Source organism: Felis catus, chromosome D4, assembly GCF_018350175.1.
Source record: "Felis catus isolate Fca126 chromosome D4, F.catus_Fca126_mat1.0, whole genome shotgun sequence".
Taxonomy (NCBI): domain Eukaryota; kingdom Metazoa; phylum Chordata; class Mammalia; order Carnivora; family Felidae; genus Felis; species Felis catus.
The window spans coordinates 66245731-66263185 of NC_058380.1; the positions used below are offsets into that span (position 1 = coordinate 66245731).

The 17455-nt window shown below is 44.3% G+C and overlaps 1 protein-coding gene across 4 annotated transcripts in view; it reads right to left on the reverse strand.

Annotated features, from left to right (window-relative positions):
* ABCA1 (ATP binding cassette subfamily A member 1) overlaps positions 1-17455 on the reverse strand; it is a 325465-nt gene that overhangs the window by 76550 nt on the left and 231460 nt on the right. For all 4 annotated transcript variants that reach the window (XM_045042502.1, XM_019816257.3, XM_019816256.3 and 1 more), the window contains 2 exons: positions 3415-3536; positions 1207-1383 (listed from right to left, as the gene is read on the reverse strand). In XM_045042502.1, the coding sequence (XP_044898437.1) occupies positions 1207-1383; positions 3415-3536 (299 nt within the window). The remainder of the gene's footprint in view (positions 1-1206; positions 1384-3414; positions 3537-17455) is intronic.

Here is a 17455-nt window from a genome sequence, read left to right on the forward strand (position 1 = left end):
TTATTTATTGAGACAAAGAGAACAAGCAGGTGAGGGGCAAAGAGAGAAGAGGAAAGAGAGAATCCCGAGCAGGCCTAGCACCATCAGCACAGAGCCCCACGTGGGGCTCGAACTCACAAACTGTGAGATCATGACCTGAGCCAAAACCAAGAGTCAGGTGCTTAACTGACTAAGCCACCCAGGTGTCCCAACAAGGCTGCAAGAACTTCTTGATAGTCGGTCTAGCATGTAAACCTCAGGAGAGGTTTCTAAAGGTCACTTTCTAGGGTACAATCCAGGCACAAAGTCTAGAAACCATTCTTAGAACCCTCAGGAGAATGGATCTCCCTATAAAGAAATCATGCTTGCACAAAGTCCCAGAGGATTCTGATTTCTTGCTTTTATAATGAGGAACATCTCTTTTCAGGCACATACTTCTTCCAAGGCTCTTTCCCTCGTATTAAGAGATTCTACTGACAACTCAGAGGGCTATCTGGTGAGTAGGAAATCAGAACCCTGGATGCTAAATGTTGTTGTTGGAGAGGCAGGTCACAAGAGCTCTCAAAAAACCAAAGAAATCCACCAGTTCTAGAACTATACACAACCCTCTGATGGCCAAAATGCTCAGGTCCGTCTGTATTCTTTGATTAAGAATGAACATGTATACTCTCAGACTGCTTCTCTGAACTGTTGCTTCCTAGGCTGATCAGACTTTGTTGCAATTTCCTTTTTCTGTAAGTGTAATTCCGTCATTGGTTAATCTAATGATTACGGGTACTCCCATCCAATTCTAAGGTTTTCCCACTGTGACAGCTCAGTGTCTCCTTGTTGATATGCTTTTTAAGAATGGATGTCCATCTTCCCAAAGATTTCTGAGATTTTTTTGTTTTTAATCTGGAGAACTCTTTCTTCAAATGAACTCTTATAATCTCAAATTACAATATAAAAAAACCCACAACATAAAAAATAGGTTTTCTCTGATTGAAACAGGCACAAGGGGACCTTAGGTTTAGACTCAGAGCCATACCCAACTCATTCTTCCCCCTTTTACCTTTTGGGAAAAAGCCCATAAGTTTGAAAGAACAGAATACAAATGAGCTAAATTATCTCTCAAATTCCCAGCCAGGCTTATGTTTCCACAAAAACAAAGTTATGTTGTCCAGGGAAAATGTTCACATTCCGAAAGTATTAGTGCTTGAAGCTTCTCCACACAGCAAGCGTACTCACCAGGATCGGCTTCAGGATGTCCACGTTGGAACGAAGTACTTGCTCTGCTTCATCCAGTTTCTCCCTTGGCAAGCCGCACAGCGTGGAAACTTCTTGGTCACCAAGTTGAATCACCTCTTCTAATTTTGATCCACTGCACAGATTGGTCAAATGTAACTGGTAGCCTTGCAAAAATACCTGGAAGCATTTCATGCAAAAAGAGTCAAGGGAAACTGGATTAAGAAGATGGGGTAGGTGGTGGGCCAATATAGCTTTGAAGAATGGACACCATTGCAATAGTCCACTGCATCAGATCTCTTTACCCAACTTTGGAATGTATCAGGGCACAATCCAACAGAAAACTTAAAGTCTGAATGTTGTGTTTGACTCATCATCTCCCACGCTCTTGTCCTTGTGAAGGGAAATCCTGAGTCCAACTCTTTGTCTCAAAAATGGGACACATGATTCAGCAAATAGGAATTGAGAGTTCAAACTCCTGAAACCACTTTTATTAGAGAAAAAAACTCCCATTATTTTGGAACTTATGCGATCTTAAACTGGGGTTGGACCAAATTATGAAAAAAAAAAAAAAAGCATTCATACTATTTATTTGTAGGTATAGCTATTTCACTGATCCAAAAAACTATGTTGAAGCAATTTCAGAATTTGGAACTCTTCATTTGATTTGCCCCAGAGCAGAGTAACAGAAAGCTGAGCCTCTTTTTCATCTCATTGAAGGCCAATTCTAAGTCACTCTTAAGTATTCATTACAGCAGACCCCTGGAGAGCCTTTCCTTGGCCGTATTTTGTTTACTTAATTAGCTTTTCTGGGCCTCAATAAACTGCCCTTCTTCATACATGGTCCTTACTGTCCAATTTAGACAGCAAATTCAGCTAGAGGAGGGGCTTGGTTTTCTTGCTCACTTTTCTTGTCCACAGTGCTGAAACATTACAGACAGTAAATATTTGTGGAATGGATGGATGATGCAGACTCTGTATTACTCCATTATTACCTCTCCTGTTTAAATTAATGCAGCTTGACCTGCTCGTAGTGCAATCTAGAATGAGTGATGGATCAAGAGCCTCTCCAGACCTATGCAGCCTTCTAACGTTACAGAGCACTTGGCCTGCCATGGTTTCCGGTAAGTTTTCACCTACTGCCAGACACGCAAGTGTACTTCAGTTTTCCTCCTTTCTCTAAGTAGTCCTTGCGGTCAGCCTACCTTCAGTATCGGTGTTTGAGAGCACCGACCACAGAGAGATTCTAATACTATGCAAGGACCACCTCCATGCGTAGGATGCCCCTTATTTTAAACTGACCTGATGGGACAGAGATGAAACTGGCAGGGGAAAATGGAAATTATGCTAAATGCAACTGTTTTAACAAGACTGCTGCCTTTGGCCCATCTCCCGACCATACAACTGGTAAACACAAGGCATATTTTCCTTGTTTTATAAGGGCAAGCAGTAAGCACATTTTTCTAATTTTAAAAATTCTACATCACATAAAATGAAGACTTTTTTTTTAATCAGGCATAAACATTTCCAATGCTTCTGCTTAATGTAAAGATATAAGCTAGTGTGTAGACAAGAGACAGGCTAAAGAAGCAGTGCCCCTTTCTGCCAGAGAATACACTGGAGAACCTTCTATGAAAATCGAGAGACATGCAATCAGGGTCTGCTACTCACAGCCCAGGAGCTGTATGATATCCAATTATGCCAAAGGAAGGGGTCTGAGAATCTAAGGTTAAAATTCTACATAAACTACCATTACTTCCTGGTTTTACAAATTAAGGGGAAAAAAAAAACATTTTCTCCTTATAGATTTTTTTTGTCCATCATTAAAGGAAGCATCAACTTTTAAAATCTCCTGTCTTAGATTTTATAGATAGTTGCTCTGATCAATACTCCTCAACTCTGATTACCATCTCAGAACTGTAAAAGAAAATTTTTTTTAAATGTTTATCTTAACTTGAATTCATCTCCCTTCCCCTTTAGGGGGATGTTATCAACAAATGCTAGTTGACAGGCAGGAAACCAGTTTTATCTCAACCAGCTGGCCCATGACACCAGGCTGCACATTCCACTCTGTGGATGGCGGGGCAATGCCAGCCTGGGCAGAGAAGTGAAAGCTGGTGAAGGTGAACTTGAGCACCATTACAAAGACAGGGACTCTCAAACAATGTAACTGCCATCAGCCCCCCAAGGAAGCCGAATCTTACAGCTTACCTTGTGGAGACTGACATCAGCCCCCAGCATTTTGTCCACAGTAGGCCTTGGCAGAGAGAGGTTGTAAGTCAGGAATCCAGAGAAGGTTTCATTGTCCACTAGGAAATCCTGAAGCTTCAAGCCTGCCGAGAAATAGTATTTTATTTTCATTTAATAAGTTAAAAAAAAAAAGTAGTCAGCACAATGGGGCAGGTGGAGACAAATAATATTGATGGCCTCATTTAACTATTTTTTTCTTTTCTTTCTTTCTTTCTTTTTTTTGTGTGTTTATTGAGAGATAGAGGGAGAGAGGGAGCATGCACATGTACAGAGAGAGAGAGAAAGAGAGAGAGAGAGAGAGAGAGAGAGAGAGAGAGAATCCCAAGTGGGCTCCACATAGCACAGAGAGAGAGAGAGAGAGAGAGAGAGAGAGAGAGAGAGAGAATCCCAAGTGGGCTCCACATAGCACAGAGCCTGATACGGGGCTCAAGCTCACAAACCTTCAGACCTTGAGCTGAAATCAAGAGTTGGAAGCTTAACCGACGGAGCCACCCAGGTACCCCCTAATGGCCTCGTTTTAAACAAATTGATAGCCACAGTTTCCTGGCTTAAACATACAGAGAAATGACGTTCAGGGAGCTTTGCTTTACAGGAGAGATGAAAAGAATGTCTTCTGAAGATGTGTAGAACCACAGTCAGCGTGTGCTCCTAGCCTCAAAAGCACCACCATGCTCCACACACTCACATAGCTTTTCCTTGCTTTTCGAGGAAAAAAACCAAACCCTTTAGGTGATCTTGCCCGACCCATCTGAAATTTGTGAAACTAACACCCCTGCTCCTGTCTCCCCAATGCCATCTCAGTTACAAAGCGGAGGTATTTAAAGCCTTAGTCCCACAAGCCCCAGGGGCTGATTTTCTCTTTTGCAGGAGAGTTGTTCCTAAACTTGAGTGGGCATCAGAATCACCTGAGGTCTTGTTAAAACAGATTATCGGTCCCCACACCACCCCCAGAGTTTCTGATTCAGCCAGCCCGGGATGAGGCCAGAGAATTCACATTTCCCTTGAGCTCCCAGGTGATGTGGATACTGCAGGTCTGGGCCCCACACTTTGAGAGCCGCTGGTGTGAAGCATTACGCATATCAAAGCACTTTGACCGATGTGGTCTCATTTTAATTCCAACTGTGGAACAAATGATACAGAGCTCCAAAACCCAGGTCTGCCAGGCTTTAGGAAAACACAGCATATATTTAAAAATTCACCCTGCTACATGACTGGATTGGTACGGGGTTTCATAGAAAATCCTTTTAAATAATAAACCTTCCAGGTACAGTCTGGTAATTAAAGCAGAAAAGGCACTGGCCGGAGAAATCCTCAAGTTTAGTCCCTGGAGTTGGAAGCTGTGCCTGGTGGTATCATTTGGGTACTTGAAATCATCTTTCTGACACTCAGGCTTTTTTATCTCCAGAACGAGAGTTTTCTAACCAGATGTTTGGTGGGACCCTCCTGACTCTGAAATGGTACAGTTTTCCCTCCCCTGTTTCATGTGTCCACTTCTCCTTCTGCCCCACCTTCTTAATAACCCAACTTCTTTCAATAAAGAGAAAACCAGCTCATCACAACCACGTGACTAAGCAATGCTCATTCGCAGACTGCAGCCCACAGGCCCAGGCACTAACAGACCTCTAGAGGGCAAACCTTGCAAACCCAATCATTTAACTGAAGCAAAATAGAGGTGTGATCTGCAAATGGGACTACAATGTGAAGCTTAATACTGGTTGCTGAAGGAGGTCATGAGACAAAGCAGGAGGAGGGCACAAAAGCTCAACCAGACTCTCATCATTGCTGCCAGATCCAGGTCTGTTCTTAAGCAAACTTTAATAATTTAGAGTTCTAGAAAGGATAAATTAAGCACGATTCACATCTTCCCATCTCTAGAGAAATGACTGTCCGGTTACACCTGACCAGCTAACGCCTATTTATTCCTTGTGACACATTCAAGAGGCTGTTCTTTGCCCAACTAGTGTCACTCCTCAGACCAGGTGCTCCTGCAAACAGCAACCAGCCTGCTGCTTCCATAGGTGCACCTGCCTGGTGCTCCCCATCACATATGACACTATACTGTTACCACAGGGCTCATTCCTATAGTTGCCAAACCTCAGAGCACCTCAGATTCACTTAGGAAGCATACTAAAATGCAGTTTCTTGGGCCCAATTCCTAGAGATCCTGAAATAATGGATCTACAGTGGGACCTGAGAATCTCCATTTTAATAAGCATTCCTTGTACTTCTAATGTAGGGAGTCTGGGGACCATACCTTAAGGAATGTTGCTTTATTTGCATATTATCTCCACTGGTATACAGAATATGTGTTGTTGCTTTTTAAGCAAGCTCTACACTCAATGTAGGGCTCGAACTCACAAGAGTCATGTGCTCTACTGACTGAGCCAGCCATGTGCCCTCAGAATATGTGTTTTATTTCTGTATCCCTGTGCCCAGATCAGAGCCTGGCAAAGAACTACTGGTCATTACAAAAATAGGATGGCTGGATAAGAAATAATAGGAGGTGGGATTAGGGCTGGGAATATTCCAAAAGTATTTGAGCAGCATCACAGATTTCCTTTCAGTTGAGCAGATCCAAGAAGGGCCCAGAAATATCAGGACAATTCTCAGGCTACACCCCAGGAGTAATCAGGACCCCTATCTTAATATTCCCAGTGACACAAAGTAACACCCAGGTGTTTACCCCTGTGGTAGGGATAAACGAGAAAGAAGGTAAGAAAGCTAGTAGCTTCAATTGAAGCCTGGCATGAAAAGCCAGACACTGACCATTGTGGAACAATGGGGAAAACACCACAATGGGGGTCAGAAAACCTGGGCTCTGTATCCATTTATTTGCTAGGGTATCTCACCTAAGCTGCATCTCCACTGCCTTACTTATAAAACAGGGGTAAAAAAAAAAAAAAAAAAAAAAAAAAAAAAAAAGACATCTCTGAGCCCTGTATAAAGCAGAGTATACACATGAGCTGACCCTCACTGACTTCATGAACCACAAATTCCTCCTGAGCGTGAAAAGCCAGAACAGGACGTGGACACTATGCTAGGGAACTTCACAACAGCCTCCTCCCTCCAGAAGAGGGTTGCTAAAGTGTGGGAGGCTGACCTAGGCTGCACTTGCAATGGGTCTAGGTCATGAGCAACACTCTTGAGACCAGCAAGTATGTTTATAAGACTCTTCTGTTATGTCAACAGGCTCTGCGAATGGCAACAGCTGGATGTGATCTACCAGTGAATCCCCTGGATGAGACAGAAGAACCAAGAGGCCAATTAAATAGTCAACAACCCTTGGCAGTGCACGTGCACAGGGTGGTGAGGTCGCTGGGTCAGGGAGCAGCAGGGAAGGCCAAAGATCCCTGGCTACAGAGAACTTGCATTCCAGTCACATGCGTACCACACATGGAGACTCAGATTCACACCCTACCACCACCAACAGCTACAGCCAGTGTGGACAAAGAAAAGCAATGTGGTACGGTGCACTGGTTCTCAACTTTGGCTCTGACTAGAAACAAATAGGTAGTGTTACAAAAATCCCAATGCCTAGGCTACAACCCCCCAACGTCTACTCAGAACTTTTGAAGCCGACACCCAAGTATCAGAATTTTATACAGCTCTCCAGGCAATTCGAGCTGAGTCTGAGAAACAATGGAGTGGTAGAAAGATCAGGGATGTGAGGCCAGAAAAACCTAATTTTGATGCTGGACTCTGCTGTTGATTGACTGTGCCTTTGAGAAATGCATTTTGCCTTCCTGAGACCAACTTTTCTTCCCTAAGAGGTAAGGATAACATTATCACCACCTTTCCAAGATATGAGGATTGGAGGTATTCACAGGTAAAGCATGAACAGTGAATAATAAATGGTAATAATTTTGTGATTATTGAAAAGGTGTTGTTTTTTTTCACCTGACTTTACCAGTGTACTCTAGAGAAGTATAGGGAAAAGGTAAGGACACAGTCCTTGCCCTCAAGGAATTTTCAAGGCTGATAAGGGAGATGAAGAGACAGGTCAATGAAGCAGAAGGAGGAATGAGAAAGCCAGAGGAAGGCAGTTCATGCAAGTGTTTGACCAAGATGAGACTTGTCTGCAAGTGCTTGAGGCAGCGGGGAAGAGTCTGGCTGAAGCCAAATTCTGGAAAACAACAGAGGGCCAAAAATCTCTTTTGAGGTTGTGGCAAGTGAGATCTCTCATCATGGCAGGGGCCAGGACACCCTGTAGCCATAGTGCTATGTACTTATAGGTTCTAAATAAATGTTTTTCAATGAATAAATACATCGACAAGCAGATAAACATAGAGGAGATTTCTCAAAACCTAAGATTTGGGGAGTAGAATGGGAGAGAGGGGAGGAAGGCATGTAGTGGGAGACAGGAGTGAGGTGGCTTTGTACCTCTGGTCTCAGTTTTTTCCATTCTGTAGTTGGCAAGAAAATGAGTGGAGAAGCCAAGAATATGGAGAAAGTCAGATGTATGAAACAGTCCTTCTTCCCCTTGTCCTAGCTAACTCCTACCCTTTTTTTTATGACTTGGCCCATGAGTCACCTCCTCCAGGAAGCCTGCCCTGACTTTCCCACCTCAAGCTGGATTAGGTAGCTGTCCTCTGTGCTCTGTTGGCCTCCCATGTTTCCCTCAAGCAGCACTCAGACCGAGCTACAGTTGTCTGGGCACCCATCTTTCTTGCCAGAAGAATAGAGCCAGAGCCTTGAGAGCCAGGACTTTGCTGTTTCAAAGCACAGCAGTGCCCAGTACAGGGGAGGCACCAGAAGATCTGAATTCAAGTCCCAGCTTTGCTCTCTCCTCAGTGTGCAGCCATGAACTTCACTTTTCCCCTTTTCTTAATCTCTCTGGGCGGGCCTCAGTTTCCTTAGATATAAAATGGAGCTAATAACATTCACAGGTTGTCACGAAAACAGAGATCAAGAATGTGAAAGTACTCTTTCAGAGGAAAAGAGTTAGATAACTATGAGGGTGTACATGCTGTCACAGAACACAGTCATCACAGAGCTGGACTGGTCACTAAATTCAGCATGAGCCTCTGCTGCCCACAGAGAAGACCAAGAGTCACTACCCAGCCGGAGACCAGGAGAACTTTCCTACTGCAATGAATGCCTCCAGTATGAACTGAAATACTCCATCCACTGAACTCAGCCCCCTTGGTTGTGCCTGAAGGAGCAAACAGTGGCCTGTCCATTTCCCAAGAGCTTTGCTTTAGATGCAAAAAGGCAGGGCAAAAGAAAGAAGAAACAAAAACAAAAACAAAGACAAAAAACCCAATTCAGGAGTTTGGAGTCTAAAGAACAAAACAAGTGAAGTGTGTGTTTGTAGGCTGAGGAAGAACAGAACAGAATCCTCAGTTTCTTGCCAATCCTCTGGGCCAGACCTCGCTGACCAAGCTTAGGAAACACTTCCATGGCAGCCAGGGGAGAGGCCCCGCACACGGCAAGATGCTTTCATGACACTATGTGTTTCTTCTGCTTCTCTCCGGGCTGACTGAGAGCAGCTGAGGACCGGGAAGGGCAAGGAAGGCGGGGCGGGCAGGAAGGCGGAGGAGGGAAGCCTTCAGCAGAGCCGGCTGGGGTTACTCTCGGTCGGTACCCTCCCGTCCCCAGCTCAAGTTTCAAGATCCCTGTAGTCTCTTTTGTTCAACATGAAAAGGAACCACAGCAATCAGCTGCTTGAGAAGTGGGTGGAGGAGGCAAATGAAAAAAAGAAGTCCAGAAAGAGATCCGTCAGCATCCAAAGCTCAGATACTCTTCTTAAAAGGACCCCAGGAGGGTCTCCAGCCCTCACCCTGTCAAATGGGCAATGGGCTGGAGGGGACCAGGTCAAATTCTAACTAGTGGGAAGCTTGTCCAGCCATATAAACAAAACCTTGAGAAAATTTCTTTGCTACAAAAGGGCTGGTAACAAGCACACTCAGGTGCTTTTTGTTGTTAAGGTTTTGTTTTGTTTTCCTGATGTTAGGTCTCTGCTTCTCCAAGGATTGTTACTGCCTGCATCCTAGAGATGGCTGGACCCTCCTTCTCTGGGAAGACCAGAGCTTCTCTGGAAATTTTGGGGCTCTGGACAGCGAAGCAAGGCACGGTGACTGGCCGCTGCCTAGGTGATCCCTTAGGGCAGGTGAGAGGACATCGGGAGCTTGGGGTGTATGTGTGTGTTTTTATATATATAGCTTCAGAACCTCTCTGCCATGCATCTGGGCCTGGGGTTCCCAACCCAGGAAAAGTTTTCCTCCTTACAGTGAGGGCTTGCTGAGGGGATACCAAGATGTACCCAAAGAGTTTCAGGTTCTAGAGTCTGGCCAACCTGGTTCAAACCTCAGTTTCAGAATTTTCCAGTCATGTGGCCTTGGAGAGGTTACTTAAGCTCTCTGAGCCTCCACTATTCTATAAACAGAAGTTTACCTTTACAAGGAGTCTGGGTTATTTTAAACAAGTTCAAAATAAATGCCAATAAAGTCATGGACAACAATTATGTGAAGGGGTCCCAAGAGAAACCAGAATATTTAGGGTTATGCTCCCTGAACCCTTTGAGGCAAGTACTGGGGAAGCCAGAGTCTTCTCCTGAGACCAGTGGGAGTGCTCTAAGTTTAGGAACCACATATTCCTTAAAGTATTTTACACGTAGGGTTAACTTGCATTAGTTCAACAAACTACTAAATGGCTACTGAACCCAAAACACTAGTGCTGTGGTTCAAAGGAGCAGTATTTCTCAGTGCCTCTTGAAGGCAGGAGCCTGTAACAAAAGAGATGCTATATAAAGACATGGTCCCTGTCCTTGCCTTCCAAGAGGGGAGGGAGAAAGGATCAGATGAGCAGACTTGTGAGCCTCCAGCCCTCTCTGCAACTCCACAGTCAGTCATCACTGAAACCAGGGGGTGGAGAGACACCTCTACTAAGGCAGCGGCACACCCATGTCTTCCTGAGAAGCAGGCAGGGTGGGCTGTTGGCAGTCCCTGAAATGAGGACTGATGTCAGCTGATAAGAACCTGAATGGTAACCAGGTCCCCAAGGAACCAGTAGAGGGACACCTGGGTGGCTCGGTCAGTTGAGCATCTGACTTGGCTCAAGCCATGATCTCACAGTTTGGGAGTTCGAATCGCACATCGGGCTCTCTACCATCCGCAAAGAGCCCACTTTGGATCCTTTGCCTGCCTCTCTCTCTCTCTCTCTCTCAAAAATACATAAACATTAAAAAAGAAAAGTAACTAGTAGAGACTGTGGCCCCCGGGGGAAAGGGTGATGTGTTAACACTGGCCAGGAGCACTCCTGATGCAGTGAGGCAGTGGGCACAGTAGGCTGGCTTTGGAAGCCCAGCAGGAAATGAAGGTAATGTGAAATGAAAGGTAACCGAGGAGGTAACATTGGCCCACATGAACTCTTCACGTGAAGAGAAAGCGAGGAAGAGACCAGCAGCCAGTATTAGACAAAGCAAGAAATTAGCGAAAGCACTCTGCGTGTAGAATGCTTTGTGAAGGCCAGGGAGGTGGGAAGGTGGAAGAAGGTGCCCAGAAAAGGCAAAGAACAATGAGAAGGAAAGAAGCCAAAAGTATGAAGAAGCCCAGAGTCCAGAAACAGGAAAGACTGAACCAAATAGGAAGGGTGGAGAGAAAAAGAGCTGGGAAGAAAGAAAAGAGCTTGAGGCATTAAGTCCTCACTGATGGCCAGTCTCCAACTGAAAATGCGACCAGACACTCCTAACACCACGTGGCATGGGATCAGAATTGGCCACAGGACCCCGAGAGGCCTAGGGACACAGGAAAGGAAAGGAAGATGAGGAGACAGAGTCGGAGAAGGGATTCCTTCCCAGAGCTGAACTAAGGAATAATTGTTAATATAATGCATAAACTAAGGAATAACTGTTATATGATAGTATAAATACCTTAGTTTTCCCTTATTTTTAAAATGAATAAAATATATTAAGGGACAAAGTAGTGATTTCTAGGCAGAGGAAGGCAATTAGCGTTTACCAAGCATCAGATACAATGTATGTGTTATTTTCTAGAATCCCTAAATAAAGCTTACAAGAAATGTAGTATTCCTGTTTATCAAATGTGGAAATAGCCCCCTTGTGACCCTTGAGATCCTGCTCAGGATCACAAAGCAAACAAGTGGTAAATCTGAATTCAATCAACTCTGGCTTAAAAGCTTTGGCTCTTTCTACTTTATGGGGAATTACAATGAATCACTTTACTCTTTAAAATCACTTCATTACATTTTTGGCATCAAAAGATGATGATGCCACCCATGCTTCCTGGTATTGGAATAAGGCAACATGGCAGCATGGTACGGTGGAAAGATGCTAAGCCTTGGGGTCAAACAGACCCAGATTCAATTTACAGCTTTCTTCTGTGATCTTAGGCAACAGACCTATCCCTTTTGAGCCCCAGTTGCCTCGTTAATAAAATGGAGATGATAAAACCAATCCGCTAATGCCACTGTAAGCCTTGAATGTAACAATTTATTAAAATGTAAAATGGCATCATGACTTGGTGCAACTTCATCTGGTGGACAAGGTGCCACTCCAAGATTGCCTTTTGTGCCTCAACACAACAGTGATGAGAAGGCAAGAAATAGAAAGCTTTTAACTAGAAGCACGTTGGACTCCCCAATTGCTACCTGCCTCCCACGGGGTAAATAAATCATATACTGGAAAAGCAAGACACATGAAACACTGTTCTTGATGCTAACAATCCAACTTTTTAAAGGCAGGCTGACGTTACGGAGTACACGATGTCCTGTAATTGAGCGTAATTGTGTTTTCTATTCTTGTCTGGTAAAGCTGACCTTTGATTCGATTTAGTTCAAGTAATATTTCAACATAGCAGTACAGCACTGTATCCACCTGATTACAGCCTTGCTGGGGCCAGGCCGCTACCCTGGATGGAAACTAGCGCCCTGGGCTCTGGGACACAGCCTGGCCATGACAGCTCTGGGAAAACGTTCTTGTGTTAGATTGGAAAGATTTCAAAATATGAAACCCAAGGCCCCAGATCAGGACGTTTGACAAGTGCATGCAGAACGTGAATTGCAATCACGCAAAGATTTCAAGGAATTTCCAGTCTGATGACATATGTTGACACATATGTCATCAGATGTCCCAACAACATGACTCATGGGGGTGGGGGGGTGGGGCGCACAAAGGGACAGAAAGCAAAGTTTGGGGCTGCAGCCTCAACTTCAGTGGCTGTCCAAATGGTTCAGGCAGGGAAGGAGAAATGACGGTGAGTCACGGGATGTTCTTTGTAGATGGGCCTTGGGGAACATTCCACCCATGCCTGTTCCCCACAAAGCTGGGAAGTGGAGGAAGTCTGACACTTCTCTCGGAAGCCCTCTTGTCTCCTTGTTGATCCAGGCCCATCCACGCCCAATATCCTGTGACCTTGGGAAAGTTTCTGGCTCCCCTGGGCTGCTCTCTTTAGGATGCAGTAGTAGCAGAGTATGAACGACTGAAGTTCCAGCCCCTTTCCTCCCCTTGCCAGATATGCTTCCTTGCGTAAGTTACTTAGCCTCTCTGAACTTCAGCTCCTTCTTGCATATAACGAGGAACAAAATTCCTAATCTCACATGATGGTTGTGAAAATGCAGTGAACTAAAGTCTAAGCCTGGTGACTCGTAGGTGCCAAGCACTGCACTGAATGCTTTACCCGTATTAGCTGATTCGTATCTCCATTTTGAGGAAACTGAGCCAGAGCTGTTATGGGATTCTCCAAGGTCACAGAGCAGATAATCAGAAGAGCCAGGATTTGGAGACCAAGTCAGCCTGGCTGCCCAGTGTTCTCTTAGTGCTAAATTATACTGCCCAGTGGGTTTTTATAAAATGATGATTTTATATCTTCTTCCTCAACTCCCTGCAACAGCCAACTACCTTGCCATGTGACCAAAGTCCGCCCTGCCCTCTGGAGGATCATGTCTTCTTGACTTTCAAAGATCAAAGCAGAATCAAAGGTCCACATAGTGAGTTCTCAGCGTTACCAGTAAATCCAACAGTCAGAAAGTTATGGCCCTTTTCCTTAAGTAAAATCCAGCATAACCCTCAGGACTTACAAAAGTCTTACAGAGCCACACGACAAAGTCCAACAAACCAGATCTGTACCATGAATATACAGAAAATAATAGCCATGCCACTGACATACAAAAATCTAGCTGAAGGGATGGAGAAGCTAAAGACACAAGTCAAGATGTTGGGATGCATGCATTGCTGCCCTGACCGCCCCCCTCCTCTTTCCAACCCTTGATCTCAATGATGCGGCATGTCCTCCAAAGGGACATCTCCAGCCCAGTGACAAAATGCCCAAAGTTCTTCCTTGTCCTTTCCTGGAAAAGTTTTCATAAGCTTCAGAGGGCTCTACATTCTAGACAGAAGGCATTGCAGAAGTCTCTGAATCGGGGGCCACAGGAAGCCTGCACTGGGAGATGCTGAGATGGTACCCCAGGCCATAGAAAGAGCCATATACGCTCTACCCAACTTCAGGGAGCATACTTCTCAGAGGAGTACCACTCACATGGACTCTGGTGTACATGGCATCCACAGAAATGTGTAACTTGCCAGCCCTACATATAGCTTGAAAGCCATCTCTCAACTGTCCCACCTACTGGCCTGGCCTAATTCATGAAGCAGGTCCAGAAAATAATCTTCTGAAGTCCCACAGGGTACCTACTGAGCTTTTCTGTTAAAGAGCATTATGGTGGCTGTAATGTGAGACTGGGCTTGACACCTGGAGAGCTAAGATCTTGGCAAAGGATGGAAGTTGCTGAATCCCTTAGGCAGGGGAGACTGGGGCATCCAGCCACCACAGAACCTACCCACAGCCTTGTCCATCTGGCCAGGCCATAGCAGATAAAGAGAGAGAACCTCCACAGTACCTCCACAGGTACAGGAATTGTCCTGGGGCAGCATGAGCAATGGTGAGGCTGAGGGAGAAGCCATGGTATATGGCAGTGACAAGAGCCTAGCTAACTGTGAAAATAGAGGAGTTGGGAACTTCTTATATGGGATGTGAGGATGGTCCACTCAGGAGGGCAAGAAACCTCAGCCCCAGGATGTGCATTTCCCAACTTCCAGCCAAGCAGGAAGTCCTGATCCTGTATATGGAACAAAGTCAAGAGGAGCCTGGCCTCATGGTGCCATCTAAAGATGAAGGAGAGTCAATAGTGAACATTCCGGCATTGGGGCAAAGATGATGCCTGAGCAGAAATGTTCAGCAGGAAACTGGCTAGTAAGCCTGGTGGGTAGGACTAGGCAATGCATTTAAACAGCTCAAAGGGAAATAAGCAGTAAAGACAGAACAGAGCAAACATCTTCTCCAGACCAATCCTGATCTGAGCAGCACCAGCCCCACTGGGGAGGCCTTGGCTCTGGCCAATATGCTAGTCACCCCATCTGAACATGCCAGATTCACCAAAGAGGGGCAGGTGGACTGGAGTGGTGACAGAGCCTGAGGGCAGGGACCAAGGAGGAGGTTGAGGAAGGTGGCAGTTCTTCCTGCCCCCCCAAGAGCCTCTGACAAGAGCAGATGCAGGTTTGTGAGGCCTGAAGCTGACACACTTTGGGGGGGGACTCTCTTTATGAAAAATAATATTTTTTTAAAAATCCTACTTTGACAATTTTTGATTGCTAAGACTCCTACCAAGTCCTTGACAGGGGGCTAGAAAGTAAAACTTCTTTAGCTTCTCAGTAAATCTACTTCCAGTCTCCCAGGTTCATGGGAGCACTTCCTGTAAAGTTCTGGAAGGTAAACCTTGTGGAAAAAAGAGACCCGAAACTGTCTTAAGAACTTCTGTCATTATTATTTACAGCCCAGTTGACTTGGGTTCACATAAGGGAATCAACTTGAAAATCACATGTGCTGGGATTTTACACTTTTCAAAGTACTCTCACTTGACCCTCAAAATACTCTGTGAAGAAGAAAAGGCAGGTATTTTCTCTCACTTTTATTCTCCAAAGGTCCACTGATGGCTTGCCATGTGTCTGCTACTGTGCTAATACGTGGCGGAGAGTCATGAACAAGGCCCAGTCCTGCCCTCAAGAACTACAGTCTAGGGAATAGTCCACATCACTGGGTACTCCCAGGTGATCCCCCTATCCAAGTACTGACCAAGTTTCTAAGATGAAACATTTTCAGGCTGTTTTGCCAAAGTCCCAATTTCAAGGCAAGGAAAGGTGAGGCCCAGAGAGGTCGAACAAATTGGTGAAGCCAAACAGTCAGCCAGGAGCAAAAGGGGAAATGAACCAAATCAGATTTATTGTGTGTCAACTATGTGCTGTGCCTCCACCATTGGCCATCCACAGATGTCATCTGATTTGATGCTCAATGACCCTTGGGGTAGCTAATCTCTATGTTCTAGGTAAACGGAGGGTCAGAGATAATCTAAATATGCCCAACATTCACAGATAACGAAGGGTAGAATCTGAATTTGTTCCCCAAACAAATCTTAATCCAAAGCCCCAAAATCTTTCTCTTACACCAGCATTTTCCAATTTTCCATCATTTACAAACTGCTCTCACAAGTTTTACCATATGCACATAAAACTATGTATTCTTTAAATTAATTTTCTCTAGTTTACATCCTTCTATGCAATAATCCCCATGAAGTTGCAATTTGATATGGGTTAAAATTAAAAGTTGTCATCTGTCTGCCATTGAAATAATCTCAGATACTACACAAAAGTCATCCAGAGAAACACTAATCTTTGCCAGTCTGCATCTCACAGAGACAGAATATAAATGTCATTTCTTCTAGAGTTCCTGAGAATTTGTTCAATTTTTATATTTCCATTGGGTTGCAGTCATGACAGGGACTTAGGAAGGATGAATGTTCCTCATATGGACTCCCAAACATTAATTTAACCACTGCTTACCCTGTGTGGTTATAGGTTTAGGAAGAAAATAATAAAATGTCCAACAAGTTCCAGTGATGAGGAAACAGGGTGGGGACCCTCTGTAAGGCTTCCTACATGGGTTTCTCATTAGGATGGTTTCAAGAATAATTAGACTTGTCTATGATTTAATTCTGAAAATTAGAGGCCTTTTCAGTTGAAAGATTATTGGAACAGCACAAGAAAGAGAATTCTGTAGAAAGAGAATTTCATGGAGCAGCACACATTTAGCTGTGTTCCATTCCTAGATTAACCTTCTGGTGGCTATGCAAACTTGGAAAAGTTCCTCCCCCTTCTAAGTCAGATTATTTTCTGGAAGTTCCATATGAATAGGGGCCATATTTGTTTTGTACATCTCTGTGTCCCAGCACTTAGAACAGTGGTTGGTACATACTACGTTCAATAAATATTGGCTGAATGATTGAATCAGTCAACCCATTTATCTATAAATGAACTAAAAGACCTCTAAGGTCTAATCCAATAAGTAGAAGTAAAATCACACTCTCTAGCCCAGGAAACCATGGGAATAGGAGGTAGTATCTGAGTAGAGACCCCCATAAACACAAATTATCTGTGGATAGTTCAATGAATCTAGCAGATACAAGCTGAAGTAAATAACAAGTCCTTCAATTAGATCACAGAAGCAGGAGTCCAGCACAGACGACACCATAGGCTGGTGAATCCGTAAGAGCCTGAGCGATAGTGTCCAAAGGGGCTATTAGTCTCCAGTGGACTGATCCAAACCTCAAGCCTTGGTTTATAGTTATTAATGTCTTGGATGAGAACAAAGAGAGCTATTTATCAAATTCCTACATGACAGACAACAGTAAGAAGCAGCAAATGTACACATGGCAAAATCAGAATCTAAAATGGTTTGGGTAGGACAAAATGACATAGGGAATTAAAAAATGTAAAATAAAAAAGAGACAGATTATTTTCCCTCTCGGTTCAAAAGACCAACAGCATGATTAAGAAATGGAGAACAAGTAATTTGCAATACTGTGTATTTAAAAGACTGTAATTTTGGTTGATTGCACATGGAATAGAACTCAACAGTGTGACGTGGATGCCAAAAAGTCTAATGCAATCTCATATTGCATTAACAGAAATATAGTTGCTCAGAACAGGGGAGGC